At 34.0% G+C, this 22,223-nt stretch overlaps 3 protein-coding genes and 1 long non-coding RNA gene across 7 annotated transcripts; all 4 read left to right on the forward strand.

The window, feature by feature from the left end:
- The first annotated feature begins 1,199 nt into the window (after positions 1–1,199).
- Positions 1,200–2,684, forward strand: LOC116141107. 2 transcript variants are annotated; one of them, XR_004129736.1, is made up of 4 exons: positions 1,200–1,357; positions 2,181–2,441; positions 2,515–2,566; positions 2,668–2,684. It is a non-coding gene; the product is annotated as an uncharacterized LOC116141107 (long non-coding RNA). The 2 variants fall into 2 exon arrangements; XR_004129737.1 differs by having other exon boundaries at positions 1,201–1,357; positions 2,552–2,566; positions 2,668–2,682.
- Positions 2,685–2,978: 294 nt separating this feature from the next.
- LOC116141090 (cyclin-dependent kinase F-4) lies at positions 2,979–9,752 on the forward strand. 2 transcript variants are annotated; one of them, XM_031426633.1, is made up of 17 exons: positions 2,979–3,259; positions 3,350–3,428; positions 3,520–3,588; positions 3,665–3,754; positions 3,850–3,988; positions 4,381–4,483; positions 4,628–4,680; positions 4,773–4,839; positions 6,233–6,341; positions 6,594–6,659; positions 6,755–6,823; positions 7,159–7,222; positions 7,328–7,444; positions 7,909–7,946; positions 9,098–9,176; positions 9,281–9,536; positions 9,580–9,752. In XM_031426633.1, exons 1-16 carry the CDS (start codon positions 3,252–3,254, stop codon positions 9,502–9,504), a joined length of 1,374 nt encoding a protein of 457 aa, XP_031282493.1. In that variant the 5' UTR covers positions 2,979–3,251; the 3' UTR covers positions 9,505–9,536; positions 9,580–9,752. The 2 variants fall into 2 exon arrangements, with proteins under 2 accessions (XP_031282493.1, XP_031282492.1); XM_031426632.1 differs by having other exon boundaries at positions 9,281–9,752.
- Positions 9,753–10,412: 660 nt separating this feature from the next.
- LOC116141081 (P-loop guanosine triphosphatase YjiA-like) lies at positions 10,413–17,770 on the forward strand. Its single transcript, XM_031426625.1, has 15 exons — positions 10,413–10,677; positions 11,111–11,176; positions 11,568–11,748; positions 12,130–12,326; positions 12,484–12,534; positions 13,149–13,240; positions 13,436–13,500; positions 14,334–14,425; positions 14,688–14,792; positions 14,907–15,074; positions 15,449–15,676; positions 15,833–15,883; positions 16,498–16,589; positions 16,787–16,851; positions 17,676–17,770. Exons 1-15 carry the CDS (start codon positions 10,444–10,446, stop codon positions 17,768–17,770), a joined length of 1,782 nt encoding a protein of 593 aa, XP_031282485.1. The 5' UTR covers positions 10,413–10,443.
- Positions 17,771–18,858: 1,088 nt separating this feature from the next.
- LOC116141092 (myb family transcription factor PHL11-like) lies at positions 18,859–22,213 on the forward strand. Of its 2 annotated transcripts, none has more exons than XM_031426636.1 (5): positions 18,859–19,548; positions 20,674–20,750; positions 21,351–21,411; positions 21,513–21,561; positions 21,643–22,213. In XM_031426636.1, the coding sequence occupies exons 1-5, from the start codon at positions 19,398–19,400 to the stop codon at positions 22,112–22,114; spliced, it is 810 nt and encodes a 269-aa protein (XP_031282496.1). In that variant the 5' UTR covers positions 18,859–19,397; the 3' UTR covers positions 22,115–22,213. The 2 variants fall into 2 exon arrangements, with proteins under 2 accessions (XP_031282496.1, XP_031282495.1); XM_031426635.1 differs by having other exon boundaries at positions 21,348–21,411; positions 21,643–22,211.
- The last annotated feature ends 10 nt before the right edge of the window (positions 22,214–22,223 follow it).

Consider the following 22,223-nt stretch of genomic DNA (forward strand, 5'->3'; position numbering starts at 1 on the left):
ATAGAAACCAGTACCAAACCCTAAGTACCTGCCGATTCCGGTTCCAATAAGTTTTTTTGAACAACCCTATGTACTACTGTAATTTTTTTAATTTAATTAAATACATTCTAACAAATGCTCCTTGAATGCGTGGTGCCCAAGAAAAAGAACAAGAAGGATAGTTTTGTAAATTCAAATGGCTACTGCGTATGAGCTTTCAAATGTTTACACCTAACAGCAATGGATAGATTCGCGGCGCCACCTCATAACAAATCTTTAACACCTCACCACCCAACCGAATATTCTTAATTTATTTCTCAAGCAAACTCATAAATAGATGAACAATATCATCAAATATATCCCCACCCACCAAACTCACTCTAAAATTCCACCCCATTTTTGTATTTTCATTACAATTTAAATTAATGAATTTTTATTTTTCTAATTTAGATATTATTGTTATGGTATTAGTGGTCACCCCTGAAATACCGGTGGATAAAACTATAGAAATATTTGTTTTTCTCGCTTTTAAAAATATATGATTAATATTATGTATTTATAAAATAATTAGATTCTTTGTTCTTAGTATAGCGTGGATAACGGGCGGAGGAATAAAATATAAATAATTTTTAGGAAATTAAACACCCCTTTGAGTTAGAAGAATTACATTTCGGTACAACAAAACCCGAAATACACTTTCATTCCAGTTTTAAGTTCAACATCTCTTATAACGGAATTGGAATCTTTTGTTTAAAAAGTACAATACCCTTTTAATTTCTATGTATAAAATAATGAAAAATTAATAAAAAATATAACTTTAAGAATACATTCTCTCTCTATATATAATCCGAACTTCTAGAGATAGATATCATACTCTATATAATCACATAATTTACATGCACTTTAGAAAAATAAACATAAAACTAATAATTATCGAAAGAAATTCTTATATAAGGTGAGGTTATTAGAAAAATAAACAATTACTTGAATTTAATATTAAATAAAAAAAAGATATGCTATTTCAATAATTAAATAAAAACTTTTATTAAAGGACCAAAAAGTCCTTACACCGTCATATTTGACAATACGTCCTTAAGTTTAGGGGGTAATACTACTTGTTCCGGATCGCCCGATACCATATATTCTAACAAACTACAGGGGCGAATATGTAATTATCTGTTCACATTAATTTGTCAAATATAGGTAATAAATAACGTTGGTTGTGGTGTGAGGCATAAATAAAGAGATATTTATTAGTTAGAGAGAGAATTGTGGGTTGGTGTTCTTTTGGTTGGGTTTAGACACAAATAGAGAGAGAAGCTCTGGATTCCACCTTTTTCCGTCCTCCGCGACGGTTATTTTGCCGGTTGGCTCTCAGGTTTTATTTTATTTCTTTCTTTATTCATTTTCTCTTATTTGTATTCGATTCTTTTATCTGATTCGATCGGATCGGACCGGATTGGACCAGATCTGATCTATTCAATTCGAGTCGCTATGTATTGATTTCTTTTTTTTTTTTTTTTGTGGTTTTTGATTCCTGCAATTCAATTTAGTGTTCGGTTTGATCAGATTTGTTTTTTATTTTTTATTTTGTTGATTTTGTTTTATTTAATCTATTCAATTATTGTTTCGCTGTCGGCGGTTTAATACGAAAGTTTTGATTGAATGGATGCAGTTGAATATTTGTTACGATTTTATTTTGTAATTCGATGCCAAGTCTTCCTGAATGGATTTATTGTATAAGATTTTTATAAATTGATGGCAAAGATTTAGGGATTTTTCTTCCATTTTATATTTTGATTTATGTGATTAACTAATTATTAATATTGGTAATTCTTGTTGTTCTATATTTCAATTGATGGCTTGTTCTGGTAATTAGGGATTTGAGGTGTGTCGAATTTTTGTGGTCGACTATTAAGGTGTGACTGTTTGGGGCTACATTTCTTTTGGTTGTTTAAGATCTGTCATGATTAAATAGGAGCAGAAAATCAACTATAATCACTTGTTCTGCAATATTACATTTTCTTTAATATGTTACATCCTTGTTGTCATAATATTGTTACATAGAATTTTACACGTCTTCTATTGTGTCATGTTGTGCTGTGTCATTAGAGATTCTGTCATGTTTGCATTTGTTTCTGTTCTTTTGGTTGTATTGTTTCTCATGATTTTTTTGATTTAGTTTGATTATTTAATGTTAGGTTGTGCTGGACTTGGATCTATACAGATTAATCTTCTCTTTTAAGATATGGAGCAAGCGCGGTTCTGGTTAAATTGCTACCAGTTTCGAGTTTTTTCATTCCAGGAAGTACTGGACTGGCGGTTTCTCGTCCTTGGAGGTTTTCTTTTGGTGTCCTTTGTCAATTGTACCTAGTGGTCCGATTCTCTTTAATGATCAGTATAGGAGACGTAATGCAAATCTTTGCTGAGATAGGTGTTGGATATTTAGTGCACTTTTACAAGTAAGAATCTTGTCGTCATCTTTTTGACAAATTTTACTGTAGATATCTTCTAACTATTTTGCTTTGATGTTAGTGCATCACTGATAGAACATCCAGCCTATTATTTTCAGAAAACGTCTTCTGGGGTACAGCATATTTTACACATTAATTTTTTGTTGTTTTTTTTCTTATGTTTGTCTGAGGCTGCTCTCATTCTTACTGTTTGTTTTTGCTTCTCTTATTGTAGGGTTGAGGTCTGCAAGTACGTGATAAGGTTGCTTTTCTAGCGTTAGACACGAATTTCTGATTTGAGACTGCAGACTCTAGTTCTTAGATATTATTCTGTTATTACTCCTAATGGGTACCCATTAGAAGGACAAGAGATATCGGTTTGCAGAAGATTCTTCAACTTCCAGTTTAGTATAGTTGAGCTACATGTTCTTTAGTTTTTGAACCCTTGTGTGTCCGTGTTTTGCACCTTGGATATATCTATTGGCTGGTACAACCATTCTACTTTTGTTCGTTGTTGGTGTCAATATGTTTAGTGGAATCCTTCTTTTCCTTCAATCTGTTGCTTGGTACTGTTGTGAAGCTGTGAATTTAGAAGAAAATAAGGCTGCAATGCTTCTCCATCAGAAAAATTCTGGTTTTGTTCTTTTTCATTTTGCTACAGAAAATTAATGGTGGATTCAGCGGGACCAGAAAGGCTTTTTTTCATAACTTTATAGTTTTTACTAGAAATCAGTTTGTGACAATAAATGTCATATATCTGCGTGGGTTCTTATACTTCTCTTGAATAAAGAAAGAGCTGCTTTGTGTTCTACAAGAAGAATGGAGAGGTGAGTGGCCTTTATTTGGCACTTGCTTGTTTCTTGTTTGTTGGCAACTATGTTTATTCTCTACATGATATCTTATTTTGGCAAATTTAGGTACAAGTTAATCAAGGAAGTAGGTGATGGAACATTTGGGAGTGTCTGGCGAGCTATTAATAAGCAGTCTGGTGAAGTTGTAAGTTCACTAAAAACTTCCATCAACGGTTCGTTTAAGAAATATGTTTCTGGTAAGATGTTTAAGTTAATTATATTTCACTTTCTGATAGGTTGCTATTAAAAAAATGAAGAAGAAATATTATTCATGGGATGAGTGCATAAATCTTAGAGAAGTTAAGGTAAGATGACTTACTGTCTTATTCTAATTTTTTATAACTCTGTCGTGGCACATTCATAATGTTCTTTCTGTGACAGTCATTGCGAAAAATGAATCATCCAAATATTGTGAAGCTTAAGGAAGTTATCAGAGAAAATGACATCTTGTACTTCGTGTTTGAATACATGGTAAATGAATCATTGCTTTTTGGACTGTCACATTTGCAGTTATATTATTATATTTTAGGGTCACTTCTTACTTGTTTATAAATCACTCATCCCAGGAATGCAACCTTTACCAACTTATGAAAGATAGAGAAAAGCTTTTCTCTGAAACTGAAATCAGAAATTGGTGTTTCCAAGTTTTTCAAGGCCTGGCTTATATGCACCAGCGGGGATATTTTCATCGTGACCTTAAACCCGGTAATTGTAATATTTAGCATTGATAACTATCTAAGTCAGATTGATAAGTTTGGTAGAAATTACTAGTACTGACATGAGCCTATCTTATTGTTTAGCAGTCCATCAAATATATTTTTAAGACTTTAGCGCTTCATGTGGCATCTAGGATAGTTTTTCTTACTGATCAATTTTTTTTATTTTAAATACATTTCTTTTTTCTTCTGAAATTTGTCATCAACATATTAGACCTTCTCTGAATCTAGCTTCCCTAAGCCCTTTAAGTTAATTTCATGTTGCATTTTAATCTCAGTCTCCCTAAGGTGATTTTCATCTACGGGTTTTGAATTTCTTTCATATATTCCTAGAACTTCAAACCTTCGTATCTTTTAACTGAAGTTTTTACTTTCACCCAGAGAACTTGCTTGTTTCAAAAGACATAATCAAAATTGCTGATTTCGGTCTTGCACGGGAGATCAATTCACGTCCACCATATACGGAGTATGTCTCAACACGGTGGTATGTTTCTTGTGTCCCCTCTCTTACTATTTTGCCCATTTCATCCCTTTTCCATGGTGGTCTGTTTCTTTTCTTCTTTCTTACCTTTTTGGGCAACTCATGCCTTTTCTGTGGTTTATTGACTTTTTAGCATGGATGTGTCAGGTATCGAGCCCCTGAAGTGCTGCTTCAGTCGTACCTGTATAGTTCTAAAGTTGGTTAGTATCATTGGAAATTTGTCACTGCTGTAATATATAATCATAATGAGTTGATTAGCATGTTTAATTGTTTATGTATATCTTTTTTCCAGACATGTGGGCTATGGGTGCTATCATGGCTGAGTTGATCATGCTCCGTCCTCTCTTTCCGGGTACTAGGTAGTATTATTTCTGTTATTTAAAATCCTGTGTTTCCTGTCCTTTTTTCTGCTTTATTAAACAAGAGATGTAATTGATGGTGAACAATTCTTAGTGGTAAGGTGAGAAATACAAATTACTCACTGAGATTGGCTTTTCTGAAGTTGTTTAGTTGTAATAGAGGGAATATCCCTTTCCCTCTGTTATCACCAAGGTTTTAAAACCCAGCTCGGCCCGGCTGGTTTAACCGGTTTGACCGTAAACCAGTGGCTTAGCCAGTCCGGTCAAGGTAGAAAACCGTGAATAAGAATTAATCTGTTTTGACCCGTGGTTGGACGGGTTACTGTAGCGAACCACTGGTCCAACCGGTTTTGTGAAAAAACTGGGTTAACTCTAATTCCTAAATTCTAAGATTCAAATCCCTTTTACAATTTTCAATTAAAGACATGAGGTTAATCAACCCAAAAAAATAACACTAATCAACGAAGCCACTAGAAGAAGAGAGAGAATCCAACTCGAAGAAGAGGAGAAAAAATAAGTGAGAGGAGTTGAAACCCTAGGCCGTCGCTGCTGTGGTGGCGATGTTGGTGGAGAATGGTGGAGGGGCATATAATAGTGGCAGCACACAGCTAATAAGAGAGAAGAAAATGAAAGAATCGGAAGAGCTTTAAAAATTAAAACAGAAGAAATGAAAGAGTAAAGAACAACAAAGAGAGTTGGAGAAAGAAGTTGTTGAAGCTTTCTCTCTCTACTATACTCTTCTTCGTTCCTGCAATCTTAAGGTGGAATAGATTGAAAATAAATAATTTAATTTAATAAATAAAGTAGGTGTACTTATATTGCATTTAATGAGCTTTCATTGAAAATAAAAAACAAATATTAAATGTCCTTGCAAAAGATGATGTGTACTGTATTGCATTTAATAAAAAACAAATAAAAAGTTGTTTGTTGGTGGACACGATCATATGAGAGGTGAGGGATTCATGAGCTAATGAGATAAAGAAGGAGAAGTAGACAGAAAACATTGATTGGGTGATGAGATCAAGAAGGTGATGTCACCGGTCTGACCCGCCGGTCGAACCGGTTAACCCGGGACCCGGTCACCTGCCCAGGTCAGTCGGTAATTAAAACATTGGTCATCACTTTATGAGGGAACCAAGTCAAGTTTGATAGATATCATTTTTGAAGATTTATTTGGTTGTAAGGAGAAAGTGTTAGATATCAGTTATGTTAGTTATCTGATCAGAGGGAATTTAGATATTTGTTATCATTGCATCATGATGTCTTGCAAAGCAATCATTTTTTTGTGATGTAATCTTCTTTGGCGGTTGTTAACTTCAGAGTTATTGTTTTACAAATTGGTCACCAACTGCAACTGGTAGTAATCTTGACTTTATCATTATTGTGCATGCAGTGAAGCCGATGAAATCTACAAAATATGCAGTGTAATAGGAACTCCAACTAAGGATTCTTGGGCTGATGGACTGCTACTTGCAAGGGGAATAAACTATCAATTCCCACAGGTCTGTTTTAACCTCTTCTTTTGACCAAATCCTGGATTCTGTATTGTCATTGGAAACGTAATGGGTAATGTACATTTATGTAAGATATGGAAGTTCACAATACCCTGTTATTAACCTAAACTAGTTTCTTATTGTTCAAATATATTACCTATTGAAAATTTGAAGAAAATTTAGAACTCGCACTTCCTATCAAATGAAAAATTAAATTGTCAGCTAACCTCAACTGTTTTTTCTTGTATTTTGTTTCTTCAGTTAGCTGGTGTCCATCTCTCTACATTAATACCATCAGCGAATGAAGATGCCCTTAGTCTGATTAAGGTAAAGCAATTTTTAGATTTAATGGAGTTGTGTGTTTGTTCACTGTTGAATCACCTGACATGTGATTCTTTTTTGTTGACTTATTCAAATACTAGTTGCTTTGTTCTTGGGATCCCTGCAAGAGGCCTACTGCTACAGAGGCCTTGCAACACCCATTCTTCCAGGTATGTTGTAGTATTTATTTCTGGAGAATTTTGATTCACTTGCTCTACAGCATGGTCTACATGTAGGTTTGAGTGGTTTTGAAATTTGTTAAAGATCTATCTGAATTTTTGAAATCTGCTTGAAACCTGAGATACGTCTAAAATCTCAGGAGCCTTCCCTGCTATAGAGATATTTCAAAGAGTTAGATCTGGCATTGTATTTTTTTGTGCAAACAAGCTCCACACATTTTTTTCCCCTAAATGAAGTTTCTTTTGTTTTACACATTTGTACTAGGTATTTCTTTTGTTACATAAAAGAAATCTATAATGTGCTAATATTTGATGCAATGTTGCAGAGCTGCTTTTATGTTCCACCATCTCTTCGCTCCAGAGCAGCTGTCACGAGAACGCCTCCATCTTGTTTGTCTCAGTCCATTTGTTCATTCATGGCTTACCAATAGATAAAATAGCAATTTTTGACGTTACGTACCTTTCCGGAATTTTATTTAAGTGCATTTATTGCAGCTGGAACAAGGGGAGCATTGGAACAGCAAGGTGCTAGGAGGTATTCTGGGGCAATATCTAATTCGAAGCTTGTTAGCAATTTTTCTTCTCCAAAGTTAAATGCTCCTATGATTACAGGTAATTTTATCTAAATATTTGACAGATGTTTTTCTTTAATTAATACATCCATAGATATTTGGATATTATTTCTGTTCAAATTCGGTCCTTAGTCTTGTACTAAGATACTAAAGTATTGGGTGATTGGTTTCTTCTACTGAAACCTGTTAAAGATAGCTTTGAAAATGCTGGCTTGAAATCTATGTCAGGGCTCCTTGAAGGGAGATTCTTTGACATTCTGGTAGTACACAAGAAATCAAATTGAGCCTAAAGTTTTGTTCCCTATGATATTGACATTGAGTGTTAGTGTCTAAATCGCTAAAACATGTTTAAGATTGCTTATAATCTGATAAAGGATTGCTAGCTTGCAGATGGATGTTTGTGGCACGAACAAATTAAGATTTCTCGAATGTATGCTTATGTTCTTTTTTATGTATTTATTATTTTAATGTTATATTCTCATGCTATGCCGAATGTTCTTTCAGGTGTGCAACGCAAGCTGGAAATGGTTAATCAGAATCAGGTAAGAGGCTAGGACCAATCCAGTATGGCTTATTTTTATACCAAGAAATTCTCTTGAAAATAATTAATAAAGAAATGATAACTCCTGAAGAACCTTGGTAAACATGCATTACTAGGTTTAATCATGTTCGAAATGTTGCAAAGTGAAAGATATCCTAAATTGTATCTCTTTTATACTATTGCTTTGCATGTATGATCTAAATTTATCATTACTCTGCTATTTTCCACTTGAATTCAACTTCCTGTCTAGTGAGTCTTTTGGTGGTTTTTCCTCTCTTACTAGTACTCCTCAGTACTTAAGCTATTCTTTCTCAGCCTCTATACTCTACATTCTTGGTTAAATCCTTCATGCCTTCATTCTTGAAAATTTTATTGCGAGTGCCCCTTTTATTCGCATGTTTCTTCAGACAGACATGTTACAAAAAATTCCTTAAAATTTTGAAGAAATGAGTTGTTGCATTCAGATTTTTTGAAATTCTCAAAGATTTTTTTGAAATTTTCAAAACTGTGACTTCCAATAATTTGAATTTGTTTTTAAGGAAATTGATAAACGTGAATATAATCTTAGTTTGTTTACAATGCTGAATATATTTTCTGGAAGTTGCTTTTTTCAATTGAGTGAAAATGGTATTGATTTATGGAAAGAGTGTTGTGCTTGAGTGGATGGTTGATTTCAATGAATGTGAAATATGGTGAATGTGGACAAATATATATTGCGACTGGAATTGGTTGTTACATCTTTAGAAATTGATGAAAGAGTTTGGGGCACTTCTTAGAATATGAATGATAATGTTAAAGAGTGAGTACAAAATAAATGACAAAATGAGAATTCTAATCCCTACTAAGGTTGGGTTCTTTGGTGTAGAGTCTTGAATTTTGAGGGATTGGAATCAGATGTTAAAGATGTGGTATATGTCATAGGAAAAATGTTAAGTGGTGGCTTAACAGCAATTGTCTTCTATTGTGTTTATGTGTTCACTCAAAGGTTACTCATAGGGTTCATCACCTGAAAAAGCTATCATAAACAATAAACCAGTACAATTCTCATATTAAATGATATGTCTTTGTGGGATGCTACTTTCTTTTTGGTTAGTACAATAGCTTATTAGGTCTTCAATAAGTTATTTATTGTTGACTGATTGTTTCATGCAGGCTGCTACTAGGAATGATAAATACACGAGTCCCATTCGCAAGCAACCAAAATATCGCCCAGCCGGGAGGAAGAGTCCAAGTAAGCATCTTGGTTATTAATTTATTTTTCTATAATGTTCCATTTTTCATGTTATACCCTTAAGAAAGAATGAGATAGTAAGTTTGTGTGCTTTTATTTTGTAGCCTCCATAAACAAAGGTAGAAGTGCACGTGGAGTTTCAGATACAGCTGAAAAGTTGGCAAACATGACAGTAGGTAGCCGCAGGCAGTCTCTGGTGCAGCCGCTGAAGCCACCTCCTATGAAGACTGGAGTGCACTGGAATGCCGGATCAGGAGGTGATATGTTTCTGAGATCAACTCAACCGCTGCAATCTGGCAGAACTTACACCAGGAAAGTTGCGGGCTAAAGGTGCAGGAAAGGTGGTGTTTTTGAGAGGGGGTTGAATAATGGGGATTATGTGGAATGTGTTGAGTACTACTAGTACGAATGAATGATAACCTGGGTGTTGTGGATTTTATGGTTTTGGGTTTTTAGTTCAAGTAATAGCAGTATATATACTATACTATTTGTTCCGTCGTTTACTCAGATTTGTTATGTTTCTTTCTACCTAATTACATATAATATGATAAAAGAGTGCTGTTGATATTTGTGTTCTTTTTTTTAGCCCATTACCATTTCTTTTTTCTATCTAATTGCATGATTACCATAATCGGGAGAGACCGTTTGGAAGAGTGTGTTTTACTGCTTATTCATGTTGTGCAAGTATCACTCTTATCCAGCAATGGATGTGTAACGAACTTCAAGGGAAGTCTTCATAAACATATTTACCAATTGCTACATAATAACAATTTTCAATCCATCGTTGTATGGCTCCTTGACGAGTTGGTGCGATGGATCCTACTCTACAGGCAGAAAAAGGTTTTATTATAAGACTAAAAAATATTCAAAAGGTCCCTTAAGCACCTTATGGATATAGTAAACTAATTCTAAGCATTTGACTGTTGGCGATTTCTTTGTATGTATTGTTAGGAAGGAGGACTCCATGACGTTACTATTGGTTCGGCGGAACGAGAAGTAAAAATTAACTCTATGATTTCAACTGCCTATTTTAAACAGCAATCTCGTAATAACCCTTTGATTTATTGCTGCGTCGTACCGGCCCATGCACCTAGATTTTTAACCCACTAATCCAATTTCGGACTCTGTCGTGCCAACCCGGCCCGGTCCGGCCCGGTTGACATGTCGAAACTAAACGTCACCAATAAACCATAAACCATAAACCCTTACGCACAGCTGGGTAGGGTTTATGTTTATGGGTTATGGTTACAGTGAGTAAATCTTCTTAATGGCTACCCAGTTGTTAATTCCAAGAGCATCAACCAAATATCTCTCTTATCTCCGTAATTACTTGAGACCCGTTCACTCTTTGTCCAATTTTTATAATAAATCTTGCTCCGGAAATTCCAGGGGCTTTGCCTCCGAACCAAATTACAATATCAACGAAGCCGGTGCCACTGCTTTGGGCGTCGATAATCGTGTCCCGGCCACCGTCATTACCGGATTCCTTGGTTCTGGAAAGGTTGACCGCTTACTTCCTTTCCTTTTTTTTTATGAGTAACTTCTTCTCAAAAATTCATTTCTTGTCTTATGCTTTCCTCTCTCTCTCTCTCTCTCTCTCTCTCTCTCTGTCTCTCGCTCTCTCTCTCTCTCTATATATATATATATATATATATCCTTCAAAACTTCTCCTGAAGCAAGTAGATTACAAAGTATCAATGAGACAATGACCATGTATTTGTTTTACTAATTTAACTTAAAAAATACTAAGTTACAATACCCTGAACCTCTCTGTCTCTATGTATGAGATTGCGATTTTTAACATTTAGTTTTGACTAAAATCTTTTAAATTATCACCCATTCATAGTTAAATTCGATAGTGGGAAAGTCAATAGCGTATTTAGATGAATGATTGATTATATTTTATTTTGGTTCCAACTGTTTTTTTGGTGCAGACCACTCTACTGAATCACATTCTAACGGCTCAACATGGCAAGCGGATTGCTGTCATTGAAAATGAGGTATTGACACTTTTCCCCTTATGAATTCAGAATTGCATCCTATAGTCAGGGCTATTCTTACTTTCTGCTTATCAGTAAGTTTGCTTTTGCAAATAATATCCATGTAACTTTTTATATTCTGTTGAGAATGCTTTTTTACAAAACGTTATTTTGACATTATCGGTCTTCATTGACTCCAAGAGAAGCAGCATATCAATGATGCGTATTGAATTTAGATAATACCTTACAAAACTCGACATTAAGAACTTGACATGGTTCATATGAAAATTTGCTCTGGAAGATACATTCATGGGGATAATTATTATAGCTGTTGAGAAAAATTAATTTATGCATATATGAGGGTGGTTTTCTTGTATTTGTTAGATAATAAGTTTGATTGATATCACTGCAGTTTGGCGTGGTAGATATTGATGGATCATTGGTCGCTAGTCATTCCTCTATGTCTGAAGACATTGTCATGGTTAATAATGGGTGCCTCTGCTGTACAGTACGCGGAGATCTGGTTAAAATGCTCCTGGAGTTGGCTAGGAAAAAAGGAGATAAATTTGATCATATTGTTATAGAAACCACAGGTATGTCTTATGTGAAAATAACATTTTTACTAGAAGGTTGGAAGAATTAAACTTTATAAATTTATTGATTTTAAATTGAACACAGCGGGATCATTGAAATAGACAATAACAGATAAATGGAGAAACTGACAATCATCTCGTAGTTGATATTATCTTTTCTCATTTATTTATTTATTTTTTGTGCTTATGTGTAGTATGATTGTCTTTCCTTGGTTCTGGATTACTATTGTGGTAGCTCTTTCCATTCTTCTTAACGAATTTACTTCACTTATATAATAACTACTAGTAGTTTTGCAAAGTATAGGAGTTCACTACTTAGCAGCATCAGGTGCAGGTATTGATGGCTTGAGTGTTCTATTTATTGGGTGTATCCTTTTGCAGGCCTTGCTAAGCCAGCACCAGTTATAGAAACATTTTGTGCCGATGAACTGGTTTCAAAGTATGTTAATCTTGATGGAGTTGTCACATTGGTTGACGCCAAGCATGCTATGCAACATTTGAATGAAGTAAAACCAAGATTTGTGGTGAATGAGGCAGTAGAACAAGTTGCTTATGCTGATCGTATTATTTTGAACAAGGTAAACTTTAATTCCTTACCTTGAATTACTGCAGCCCCTAAGGTCTTTCCTCATCTCTGTCTTGTTTTAGTTTTATTTGTGTTCAGTGCCATGCAAATGTGCAGAGATATTCTCTACATTCTGTTTATGATCTTTTTTTTATCTTCTGCTTTGGCAGATAGATTTAGTGACTGAGACTGAATTGCAGAGTTTAACAGAGAAAATCAAGGTATGAGTCTTCATTGTAATTTAATTTTAAATATGGTAAAAAGTAATACTTGATGGAAGTCTGTAGTTTCTACATGCCATTTTCAAAAACTTTTGTGGAAAGTATTTTTCTTTCGTTAGATCCTTATATTCATTTTCTATTAAGCTGCCTGGATCTCATCTTTTACTATTGTATCTGAAGAATTGTTTACCTAACTAATATTTTGAATTTTTCTGAGCTCAAGTAAAGTTGACCACTCAAGTGGCTGAACAATACATAACTTTTTAATTTTTGTATTGTATCATAGTATTTGGAGACTCATTTTCAGATGAGGAATAGACGCTTGTAATCCCATGATATAATCTGTCTGTCAAACTGCTCTTGCTGGGACAATTTGTCCTTTTTTTGTGGACAGCTAATCCATTTTCCTAGCAAATGGATAAGAGAAAAAAAGGTTCTTGTTGTTCAGCTTGACTAGACATGCAGTTTCCTGACTTTTATGCAGATTGGCTATTTCACTGATTCTATTTGTACCATGTTTTGATTGCTTCTTTCGGCTTTGTAGCAATAGATTTTTGGTATTATAACAAAATTTTACATTTTTCTCTTTTGTGCTTTTGGTTTACTATTGGCAGCATATCAATGCGATGGCACCGATTAAACTAGCTAAATATGGATCCGTTGACATGGATTTTGTTTTGGGTGTTGGAGGATATGATCTTGAAAGGTCATTATCTCTTGTGCTTCAGCCATTTTCTTTTATTTGTTTACGACTGTGTTCGAATTCTTCCTTTGTTATTCCATTTCTATTTGTAAAATTGAATTTCTTTTCTTTACAAAGCAAATTTGTAGCACATATTCATATTTCAGGCAGTGTTGTGCAAAACCATCATTTTAAAATATCACCGCTTTGAGTTTACAGAATCGATTCTGAAGTTCACGTGGATAGTTCTCATTGTGCAACCCAGCATCATGAAACTGGGCATGGTATGTCTGCTTCTTTTTCTTTCTATTTTTCTTTTCTGTCATTATTTTCATATTGCTGCAGAAGCTGTGATTTAAAAGAAGAGATGAATGAGTATATTGATAACAATTGTGAATTTGAATTGTCTTTTAGTTGGAATTGTTTGTGTTTTACTTGATGTATCTGTCATCTCATATTTAGCTTTATTATTGTTGGTTTAATCACTATCTTGAATACTTTTTATAAATTTTGATTTTGATTTGATTTTAACAGCATCTGTATGGGCTTCACCCTTCATTTTCACAAAGAGTTTCATGACCCTCTTTCTTTATTTGCTGGAGTGGGTTCTACACTTGTGTGTGTGTGTTTTTTTTTTTTTTTTTTTTTTGTCCTTTTGGGTTGCTTTGGCTGTACAAGTCCTATGATTATTCATCTTTATGCACAGCCTATACAAAGTTTCTGGGTTCTGTTTTTGTAAATTTTTTCTACTCCGTCCTTAGGGGGAATGATTTGAATACTTAGCGGATAACTGATCAATTTTGGTATTTCTCTCTGACTAATATAGTTTCCTGTTCATATAAAATTCAAAAAAAAAAAAAAAAGGAGAATGTTTGAGTAACTGCCCGGTATTTTGTCTGCAGCTATCAAATATTACTTTCTTTTGTGATAGAAAATCTCAGTATAAATACATCATTATATAATAGTTCTATCTTTGTTTATCCAAAATATAATGCTACCATTTATCTTTTTGTCAAGTTTATAATTCATCTTAGGATTAGGTTGTCTCTAGAGTCATTCCAAATCTGTCTTGTACTTTGTCTAGTTCAGTAGCCATCATTTTGTATGAATAATACAGGGCACCATGAAGGGCATCATCATGATCATGTACATGATTCTGCCGTATCGAGTGTTAGCATTGTTTCAGAGGGAACTCTTGATCTTGATGAGGTAATCAACATATTGCATGATGCTTCATTAATTTGTTGTTACACCTCTGAATACACTCTTTATTAAAAATTGGTCACACGGCGATATCTAATTAAGTGTCTGATTACTAGGCCATAAAAAATAATTTAGCTAATTTAGTTTCTGATTACTAACTCATAAAAAAATAATTTAAGCTGAAATTTAATTGAAGATGGCCTGTGTTTGAGTGACATTCCGGTTCTTATTTTAAGCTAATCATTGCATGTAATGCAACTATCTTTAGGTTGATGATTGGCTTGAAAGATTGATAGAAGAAAAAGGGGAGAACTTGTACAGAATGAAGGGTATCTTGTGTGTGAATGGTTCTGATCAGCGTTACGTATTCCAGGTTTCGTTTTGGTTATAGTTTTCCCAATTTCGTTTTGGTTATAATCCGTAACTAGTTTCTTAATTTTAGTTCATTCAAAATCTAGATTCCCCATTGTGTTGTTTGTTTCATCAGGGGGTTCATTCCATGTTGGACGGTTGCCCGGGCAGAACATGGGGAGCTGATGAGAAGAAAATCAACAAGATCGTCTTCATTGGAAGAAATTTGGATGAAACTGCCCTTTTTCAAAAGAAGTTTTCACTGACTCCTCTTCTTTATTTGCTGGAGTGGGGTTACACTTGTGTGTGTGTGTGTTTTTTTTTTTTTTTTTTTTTTCTTTTAAAATAACATTTTTACTAGAAGGTTGGAAGAATTAAACTTTATAAATTTATTGATTTTAAATTGAACACAGCAGGATCCTTAAAATAGACAATAACAGATAAATGGAGAAACTTACAATCATCTCGTAGTTGATATTATCTTTTCTCATTTATTTATTTATTTTTTGTGCCTATGTGTAGTATAATTGTCTTTCCTTGGTTCTGGATTACTATTGTGGTAGCTCTTTCCATTCTTCTTAACGAATTTACTTTACCTATATAATAACTACTAGTAGTTTTGCAAAGTATAGGAGTTCACTACTTAGCAGCATCAGGTGCAGGTATTGATGGCTTGAGTGTTCTATTTATTGGGTGTATCCTTTTGCAGGCCTTGCTAAGCCAGCACCAGTTATAGAAACATTTTGTGCCGATGAACTGGTTTCAAAGTATGTTAATCTTGATGGAGTTGTCACATTGGTTGACGCCAAGCATGCTATGCAACATTTGAATGAAGTAAAACCAAGATTTGTGGTGAATGAGGCAGTAGAACAAGTTGCTTATGCTGATCGTATTATTTTGAACAAGGTAAACTTTAATTCCTTACCTTGAATTACTGCAGCCCCTAAGGTCTTTCCTCATCTCTGTCTTGTTTTAGTTTTATTTGTGTTCAGTGCCATGCAAATGTGCAGAGATATTCTCTACATTCTGTTTATGATCTTTTTTTTTCTTCTGCTTTGGCAGATAGATTTGGTGACTGAGACTGAATTGCAGAGTTTAACAGAGAAAATCAGGGTATGAGTCTTCATTGTAATTTAATTTTAAATATGGTAAAAAGTAATACTTGATGGAAGTCTGTAGTTTCTCCATGCAATTTTCAAAAACTTTTGTGGAAAGTATTTTTCTTTCGCTAGATCCTTATATTCATTTTCTATTAAGCTACCTGGATCTCATCTTTTACTATTGTATGTGAAGAATTGTTTACCTAACTAATATTGTGAATTTTTCTGAGCTCAAGTAAAGTTGACCGCTCAAGTGGCTGAACAATACATAACTTTTTAATTTTTGTATTGTATCATAGTATTTGGAGACTCATTTTCAGAGGACGAACAGACGCTTGTAATCCCATGATATAATCTGTCTGTCAAACTGCTATTGCTGGGACAATTTGTCCTTTTTTTGTGGACAGCTAATCCATTTTCCTAGCAAATGGATAAGAGAAAAAAAGGTTCTTGTTGTTCAGCTTGACTAGACATGCAGTTTCCTGACTTTTATGCAGATTGGCTATTTCACTGATTCTATTTGTACCATGTTTTGATTGCTTTTTTCGGCTTTGTAGCAATAGATTTTTGGTACTATAACAAAATTTTACATTTTTCTCTTTTGTGCTTTTGGTTTACTATTGGCAGCATATCAATGCGATGGCACCAATTAAACTAGCTAAATATGGATCCGTTGACATGGATTTTGTTTTGGGTGTTGGAGGATATGATCTTGAAAGGTCATTATCTCTTGTGCTTCAGCTATTTTCTTTTATTTGTTTACGACTGTTTCGAATTCTTCCTTTGTTATTCCATTTTCTATTTGTAAAATTGAATTTCTTTTTCTTTACAAAGCAAATTTGTAGCACATATTCATATTTCAGGCAGTGTTGTGCAAAACCATCATTTTAAAAATATCACCGCTTTGAGTTTACAGAATCGATTCTGAAGTTCACGTGGATAGTTCTCATTGTGCAACCCAGCATCATGAAACTGGGCATGGTATGTCTGCTTCTTTTTCTTTCTATTTTTCTTTTCTGTCATTATTTCTATATTGGACTGCAGAAGCTTGTGATTTAAATAGAAGAGATGAATGAGTATATTGATAACAATTGTGAATTTGAATTGTCTTTTAGTTGGAATTGTTTGTGTTTTACTTGATGTATCTGTCATCTCATATTTAGCTTTATTATTGTTGGTTTAATCACTATCTTGAATACTTTTTATAAATTTTGATTTTGATTTTGATTTTAACAGCATCTGTATGGGCTTCACGCCTTCATTTTCACAAAGAGTTTCATGACTCCTCTTTCTTTATTTGCTGGAGTGGGGTTCTACACTTGTGTGTGTGTGTGTTTTTTTTTTTTTTTTTTTGGGGTTGCTTTGGCTGTACAAGTCCTATGATTATTCATCTTTATGCACAGCCTATACAATTTTTGGGTTCCGTTTTTGTAAATTTTTTCTACTCCATCCTTAGGGGGAATGATTTGAATACTTAGCGATAACTGATCAATTTTGGTATTTCTATCTGACTAATATAGTTTCCAGTTCATATAAATTAAAAAAAAAAAAAAAAAAAAAAAAAGAGAATTTTTGAGTACGCCCTGTATTTTGTCTGCAGTATAAATATTACTTTCTTTTGTGATAGAAAATCTCAGTAAAATACATCATTATATAATAGTTCTTCTTTGTTTATCCAAATATAATGCTACCATTTATCTTTTTGTCAAGTTATAATTCATCTTAGATTAGGTTGTCTCTAGAGTCATTCCAAATCTGTCTTGTACTTTGTCTAGTTCATAGCCATCATTTGTATGAATAAACAGGGCACCATGAAGGGCATCATCATGATCATGTACATGATTCTGCCGTATCGAGTGTTAGCATTGTTTCAGAGGGAACTCTTGATCTTGATGAGTAATCAACATATTGCATGATGCTTCATTATTTGTTGTTACACCTCTGAATACACTCTTTATTAAAATTGGTCACACGGCGATATCATCATGTTTCTGATTACTAGCCATAAAAATATTTAGCTAATTAAGTTTCTGATTACTAACCCATAAAAAAAAAATTTAGCTGAAATTTTTGAAGATGGCCTGTGTTTGAGTGACATTCCGGTTCTTATTTTAAGCTATCATTGCATGTATGCAACTATCTTAGGTTGATGTTGGCTTGAAAGATTGATAGAGAAAAAGGGGAGAACTTGTACAGAATGAAGGGTATCTTGTGTGTGAATGTTTCTGATCAGCGTTACGTATTCCAGGTTTCGTTTTGGTTTAGTTTTCTCAATTTCTTTGGTTATAATCCGTAACTAGTTTTCTAATTTTAGTTCATTCAAAATCTAGATTCCCCATTGTGTTGTTTGTTTCATCAGGGGGTTCATTCCATGTTGGACGTTGCCCGGGCAAACATGGGGAACTGATGAGAAGAAAATCAACAAGATCGTCTCATTGGAAGAAATTTGGATGAAACTGCCTTAGAAAAGGTTTCAAGGGCTGCCTATATGACTTCAATCTGTAAAAAAAAAAAAAAAAAAAAATCCAAAACAAAATGTTGAACCTCAATGAATATTATTGTACTTTCTGATGTTATTATTAGTGATTATAAAAAAAATAAAATAAAAATTGGTCTTAACATAAAATTTTGATGGTGCGCAAGCAGCCCATTTGGCTCATCCTAATAAATTATGCTTGACAAAATATAAGAAGCCAATAAAAGAAAAGTTGAAGAAGGTGGAGCCAAACAAGACAGGAAAAAATAACAATTGCTTCCTTCAGATTTGACTAAAGTAACCCTTTAATTTTATGGAATTTTTCAGTCACGTTTTGGTGCCTATCAGTATGTTTTGGTTCTTGTCGTTAGCAGCTCTCATGGATCAAAATGCTACTGATTAACAGATATAGGAACCGAAACGTTACTTAAAAACTTTATAAGACCAAAGAATATTTGGACTAAATCTCAGGGATGATATTGTTATTATTATGAACTCGAAACAAGACTGAATAGATTCAGTGGACCGGGCGGTGGGCTCACGGACTCATATTCCCCCATTCGGCTCGGATCGAATATTCTTGAGCCGCCGCCTTTCGCGGACGTTACGAAACGTGTCCTTCATCTCGCTGGCCCACTTACATTTCCCCGACCGTAGTTTAGATTCATCATGGGCCCTCCACGTGACTCCAGTATTATTCCATTGGGAGGAATATTCCACGTTGGCATCCACGTGGCAACCATTCACCGTCGGATTGTCATACTATTTGACTTCTTAAAAGATCCAACGGCCGCAAACCAAGTAAATGTACGTAGGAGATGGTTCTTTACATGTCACTTTCATTTTTTCGGCCGAGATTCGTCGCCGAGCTTTCCTCGACATGTTCTCTTTCATTTGTTTATTAATTATCTTTCTCAGGTGTCGATTTATAAAGCCTGAGAAAACGAGTAGTTTGTTCTTGTTTCTTTGCTAGATTCATTTCATTGTGCTGTTGGAAAGCTTCTTCTCTGTTTCCGTTTTTCGTCATTTTGTGAATTTTGGTTCGAGACGAATGGAGAGAAATAGTTTTGGTGGAGGAGAAGGGAGTTACGGTTACGAGAACGGAGTGATTATGACGAGAGACCCGAAGCCGAGGCTGCGGTGGACGGCTGATCTTCATGATCGTTTCGTCGATGCCGTCACCAAACTTGGAGGCCCTGACAGTGAGTCTCTCTTTCTTCTTGTTGATTTTAATTTGCTCTTTGTTACGTCGTCATCAAACTTCATTCACTTCTAAATTGTCCTCTTGTTTATTTTCTGAAAATTCTTCAACTTTTTTGAATTTCAGACTATATTGCATAAAATTTTTTTTTTAAAAAAAAAAAGGTAAAGAGAGCTTAGACGCTTATTCTTCATAGCTACAATGTTTTATGATATTTCACATTTGGTATGAGTACTTTATAGAAATTCCCTTTTTCTTTTAATTATAAATATGCCTTTCTTTCATAAATTTTTTCTGAGTTGGTGGACTTTGAAACTAAGAACTGGTTTATGCCGGGAAAGAAAATAAAGAAAAGGTATTGACTTTTGCTCTCAATTAATCAACCGAACAACTCCATGAAAATTGTAAAATATTAATAAAATAGATTGAGAAGTTAAAAATTCAAATTAGTCTACAAAAATTTCGCCGCAATTTCTTCCCTTAACACCCACACTTTTTTCTTTTTCAACCTTAAAGAATGTTTTTAAAAAACAAGGTCATGTAATGATTAAGAAGAAGTTTGATTGAATGTATTGATTTACAGTGAAGAATCACCAATGGAGATACATTACTGTATAACGGAAAAAGAATAAAGGCAAGAGAATCAGAAGTAGACAAGTGTAGTGGAATTATAATTTGACTTCTCATATTTTCATAATTACATATAAAATCAATCGTAGCTGAATTAGTTGATAAAAGAAAATAGTTTCAAGAATTGTAATTATGTGCAGAGTTAGAAAAACGGGTGTATTGTGAATCAATGGCGAAATTTCGTTCCTTTCAAGTCTTGAGAATTAAAACTAAAACTTCCCTAATAAAGGAGAGGTATTGATAACCTGCATGATAAGAGAAGGGTCAGCAGCACTTAGCAGGGGTGTTAAGGATAATTTTCCAACTTAGGGGGTATTTGTGAAGCTAGAACAAATTTCAAGGAAGGTAAATTGCCCAAAACAAAAAGATGTCTTTATAAAGATTTGAAAATATTCAATTTGGTTGTGTTTAGCACATGGAAGGTTCAATAGGCATTTTTTGAAAATATATTCGTAAAATTTCTGTTGTGTTATTTAAATTGGATTGATGGTTTCAGAGGCAACTCCCAAATCTGTGTTGAGAGTGATGGGCTTAAAGGGCTTGACATTGTACCATTTAAAGAGCCATTTACAGGTACATTTATAACCGCATAAATTCCCATTAACTCTTTTTTTAATTTAAACTTTTTTATGCTTTACTTTTTCAGTTCTTCTTCCCTCTCTTTTTCTTAAAATGATTTTAAATTTCTAAATTTATAGATATGAAAAACGTGTTTAATGATTGTTCTTAAAAGAAGCGCAACTTTAATTGCTGCAGGAAAGTGGACAATACTTTTGATTTGTTCCATACTTTTGTTAATTTTTGTGCGCCATTTACTTTGATTTTCAAAACTATAACGGTAGAAATTTTTATATCAGTTACATTTAAATATAGTTTTCTATTTAGTATTAATAACAATAATCCATGAGGTTTAAATTAATAATAAAACTCACTTACACTAATAACAACAATCTTATTATCATTAAATTTTAAGTGTTTAAATAAATATTTATTAACTGGTAATACTATAAGTTATAATGGTTCATTAACAGTAAAGGGATTTTTGTTAGTTAGCTCCTGGGTCGAGACATTATCCCTTTACATTGGATATGTATATATTCTCATCTTTTGAAAACAAGTATAAAATGACACCAAAAGCAATCTAAAAATTTGGTGTGACATTGCGGACAGAAGTATAGATTGGGACAACAGGCAAGGCGACAAAGCCCTTCAGAACAACATAGAGAAAACTGTGGTGAGTGAGACAATTATTGATTTTGTCATGGTCTTGCAAATAATTGTTTATTTGTTGTGTAATTTCATACACACTTATGCATTGCATTTTTCAAACTCCAGGGGCTTCATTTGTACAATTCAGCGATAATTCTTATGCACACCAACAAGGGTAATTTTAACCATTTTCCTAGTTCATTTACGTCTTTATTTATTTTGAATTTGACACTAAAAAATTGTGTAATCTAAACAGAGAAATCTCAGTGACAGAGGCATTTAAGTGTCAAGCTGAAGTACAACAGAGATTACAAGAGCATCTTGAGGTGCAAAAGACATTGCAGATGAGAATAGAGGCACAAGGGAAATACTTGCAAACAATTTTAGATAAAGCTCAGAAGAGCCTCTCGCTTCACGATATGAACGCGAGCGCCTCTGGTAATGCAGAAGCTACAAGGGTTCAGTTGATGAGCTTCAATTTGGCTTTGTCAAATCTCATGGAAAACATTAATGAACCAGATCGAAAAGGGAACATACTTCAGATAAATGATATCTTGAAGAAGGCGAATACAAATGGTTCTGCTTTCCAGATTCAAGGAGTCTGCAAGAGGGAAGCTGATATTGATAACGAAGACGTTAAGCTTGAGTTGAATAGCAAAGGGAGGCTTGATTTTATCTCTGCTAATGGGATTGAATGGGATGGAAGTTTGCTTTCATATAAGAGATAAAAATTCACCCAACCCCCATTTGCTTTCATGACATCTACTGATCATTACTAAAGTATTTTAGTTTCTATAATTAACGTATATGTAACCTAATTTTATTTAATGAATGTAT

The sequence above is a fragment of the Pistacia vera genome, unplaced genomic scaffold (genome assembly GCF_008641045.1).
Source record: "Pistacia vera cultivar Batoury unplaced genomic scaffold, PisVer_v2 Contig392, whole genome shotgun sequence".
Lineage (NCBI taxonomy): Eukaryota > Viridiplantae > Streptophyta > Magnoliopsida > Sapindales > Anacardiaceae > Pistacia > Pistacia vera.

Bases quoted from the DNA above. Each gene is read 5' to 3' on its own strand.
- LOC116141081 (XM_031426625.1), top strand. From the start codon at position 10,444: ATGGCTACCCAGTTGTTAATTCCAAGAGCATCAACCAAATATCTCTCT. The intron at 12,327-12,483 runs GTAAACTTTAAT...CTGCTTTGGCAG, and splicing joins ATCGTATTATTTTGAACAAG to ATAGATTTAGTGACTGAGAC. The intron at 15,884-16,497 runs GTATGAGTCTTC...TACTATTGGCAG, and splicing joins GTTTAACAGAGAAAATCAGG to CATATCAATGCGATGGCACC.
- LOC116141090 (XM_031426632.1), top strand. The intron at 3,755-3,849 runs GTAAATGAATCA...CACTCATCCCAG, and splicing joins ACTTCGTGTTTGAATACATG to GAATGCAACCTTTACCAACT. The intron at 4,484-4,627 runs GTATGTTTCTTG...TGGATGTGTCAG, and splicing joins GAGTATGTCTCAACACGGTG to GTATCGAGCCCCTGAAGTGC.
- LOC116141092 (XM_031426635.1), top strand. From the start codon at position 19,398: ATGGAGAGAAATAGTTTTGGTGGAGGAGAAGGGAGTTACGGTTACGAG. The intron at 20,751-21,347 runs GTACATTTATAA...CATTGCGGACAG, and splicing joins ATTTAAAGAGCCATTTACAG to AAGTATAGATTGGGACAACA. The intron at 21,412-21,512 runs GTGAGTGAGACA...TTCAAACTCCAG, and splicing joins ACAACATAGAGAAAACTGTG to GGGCTTCATTTGTACAATTC.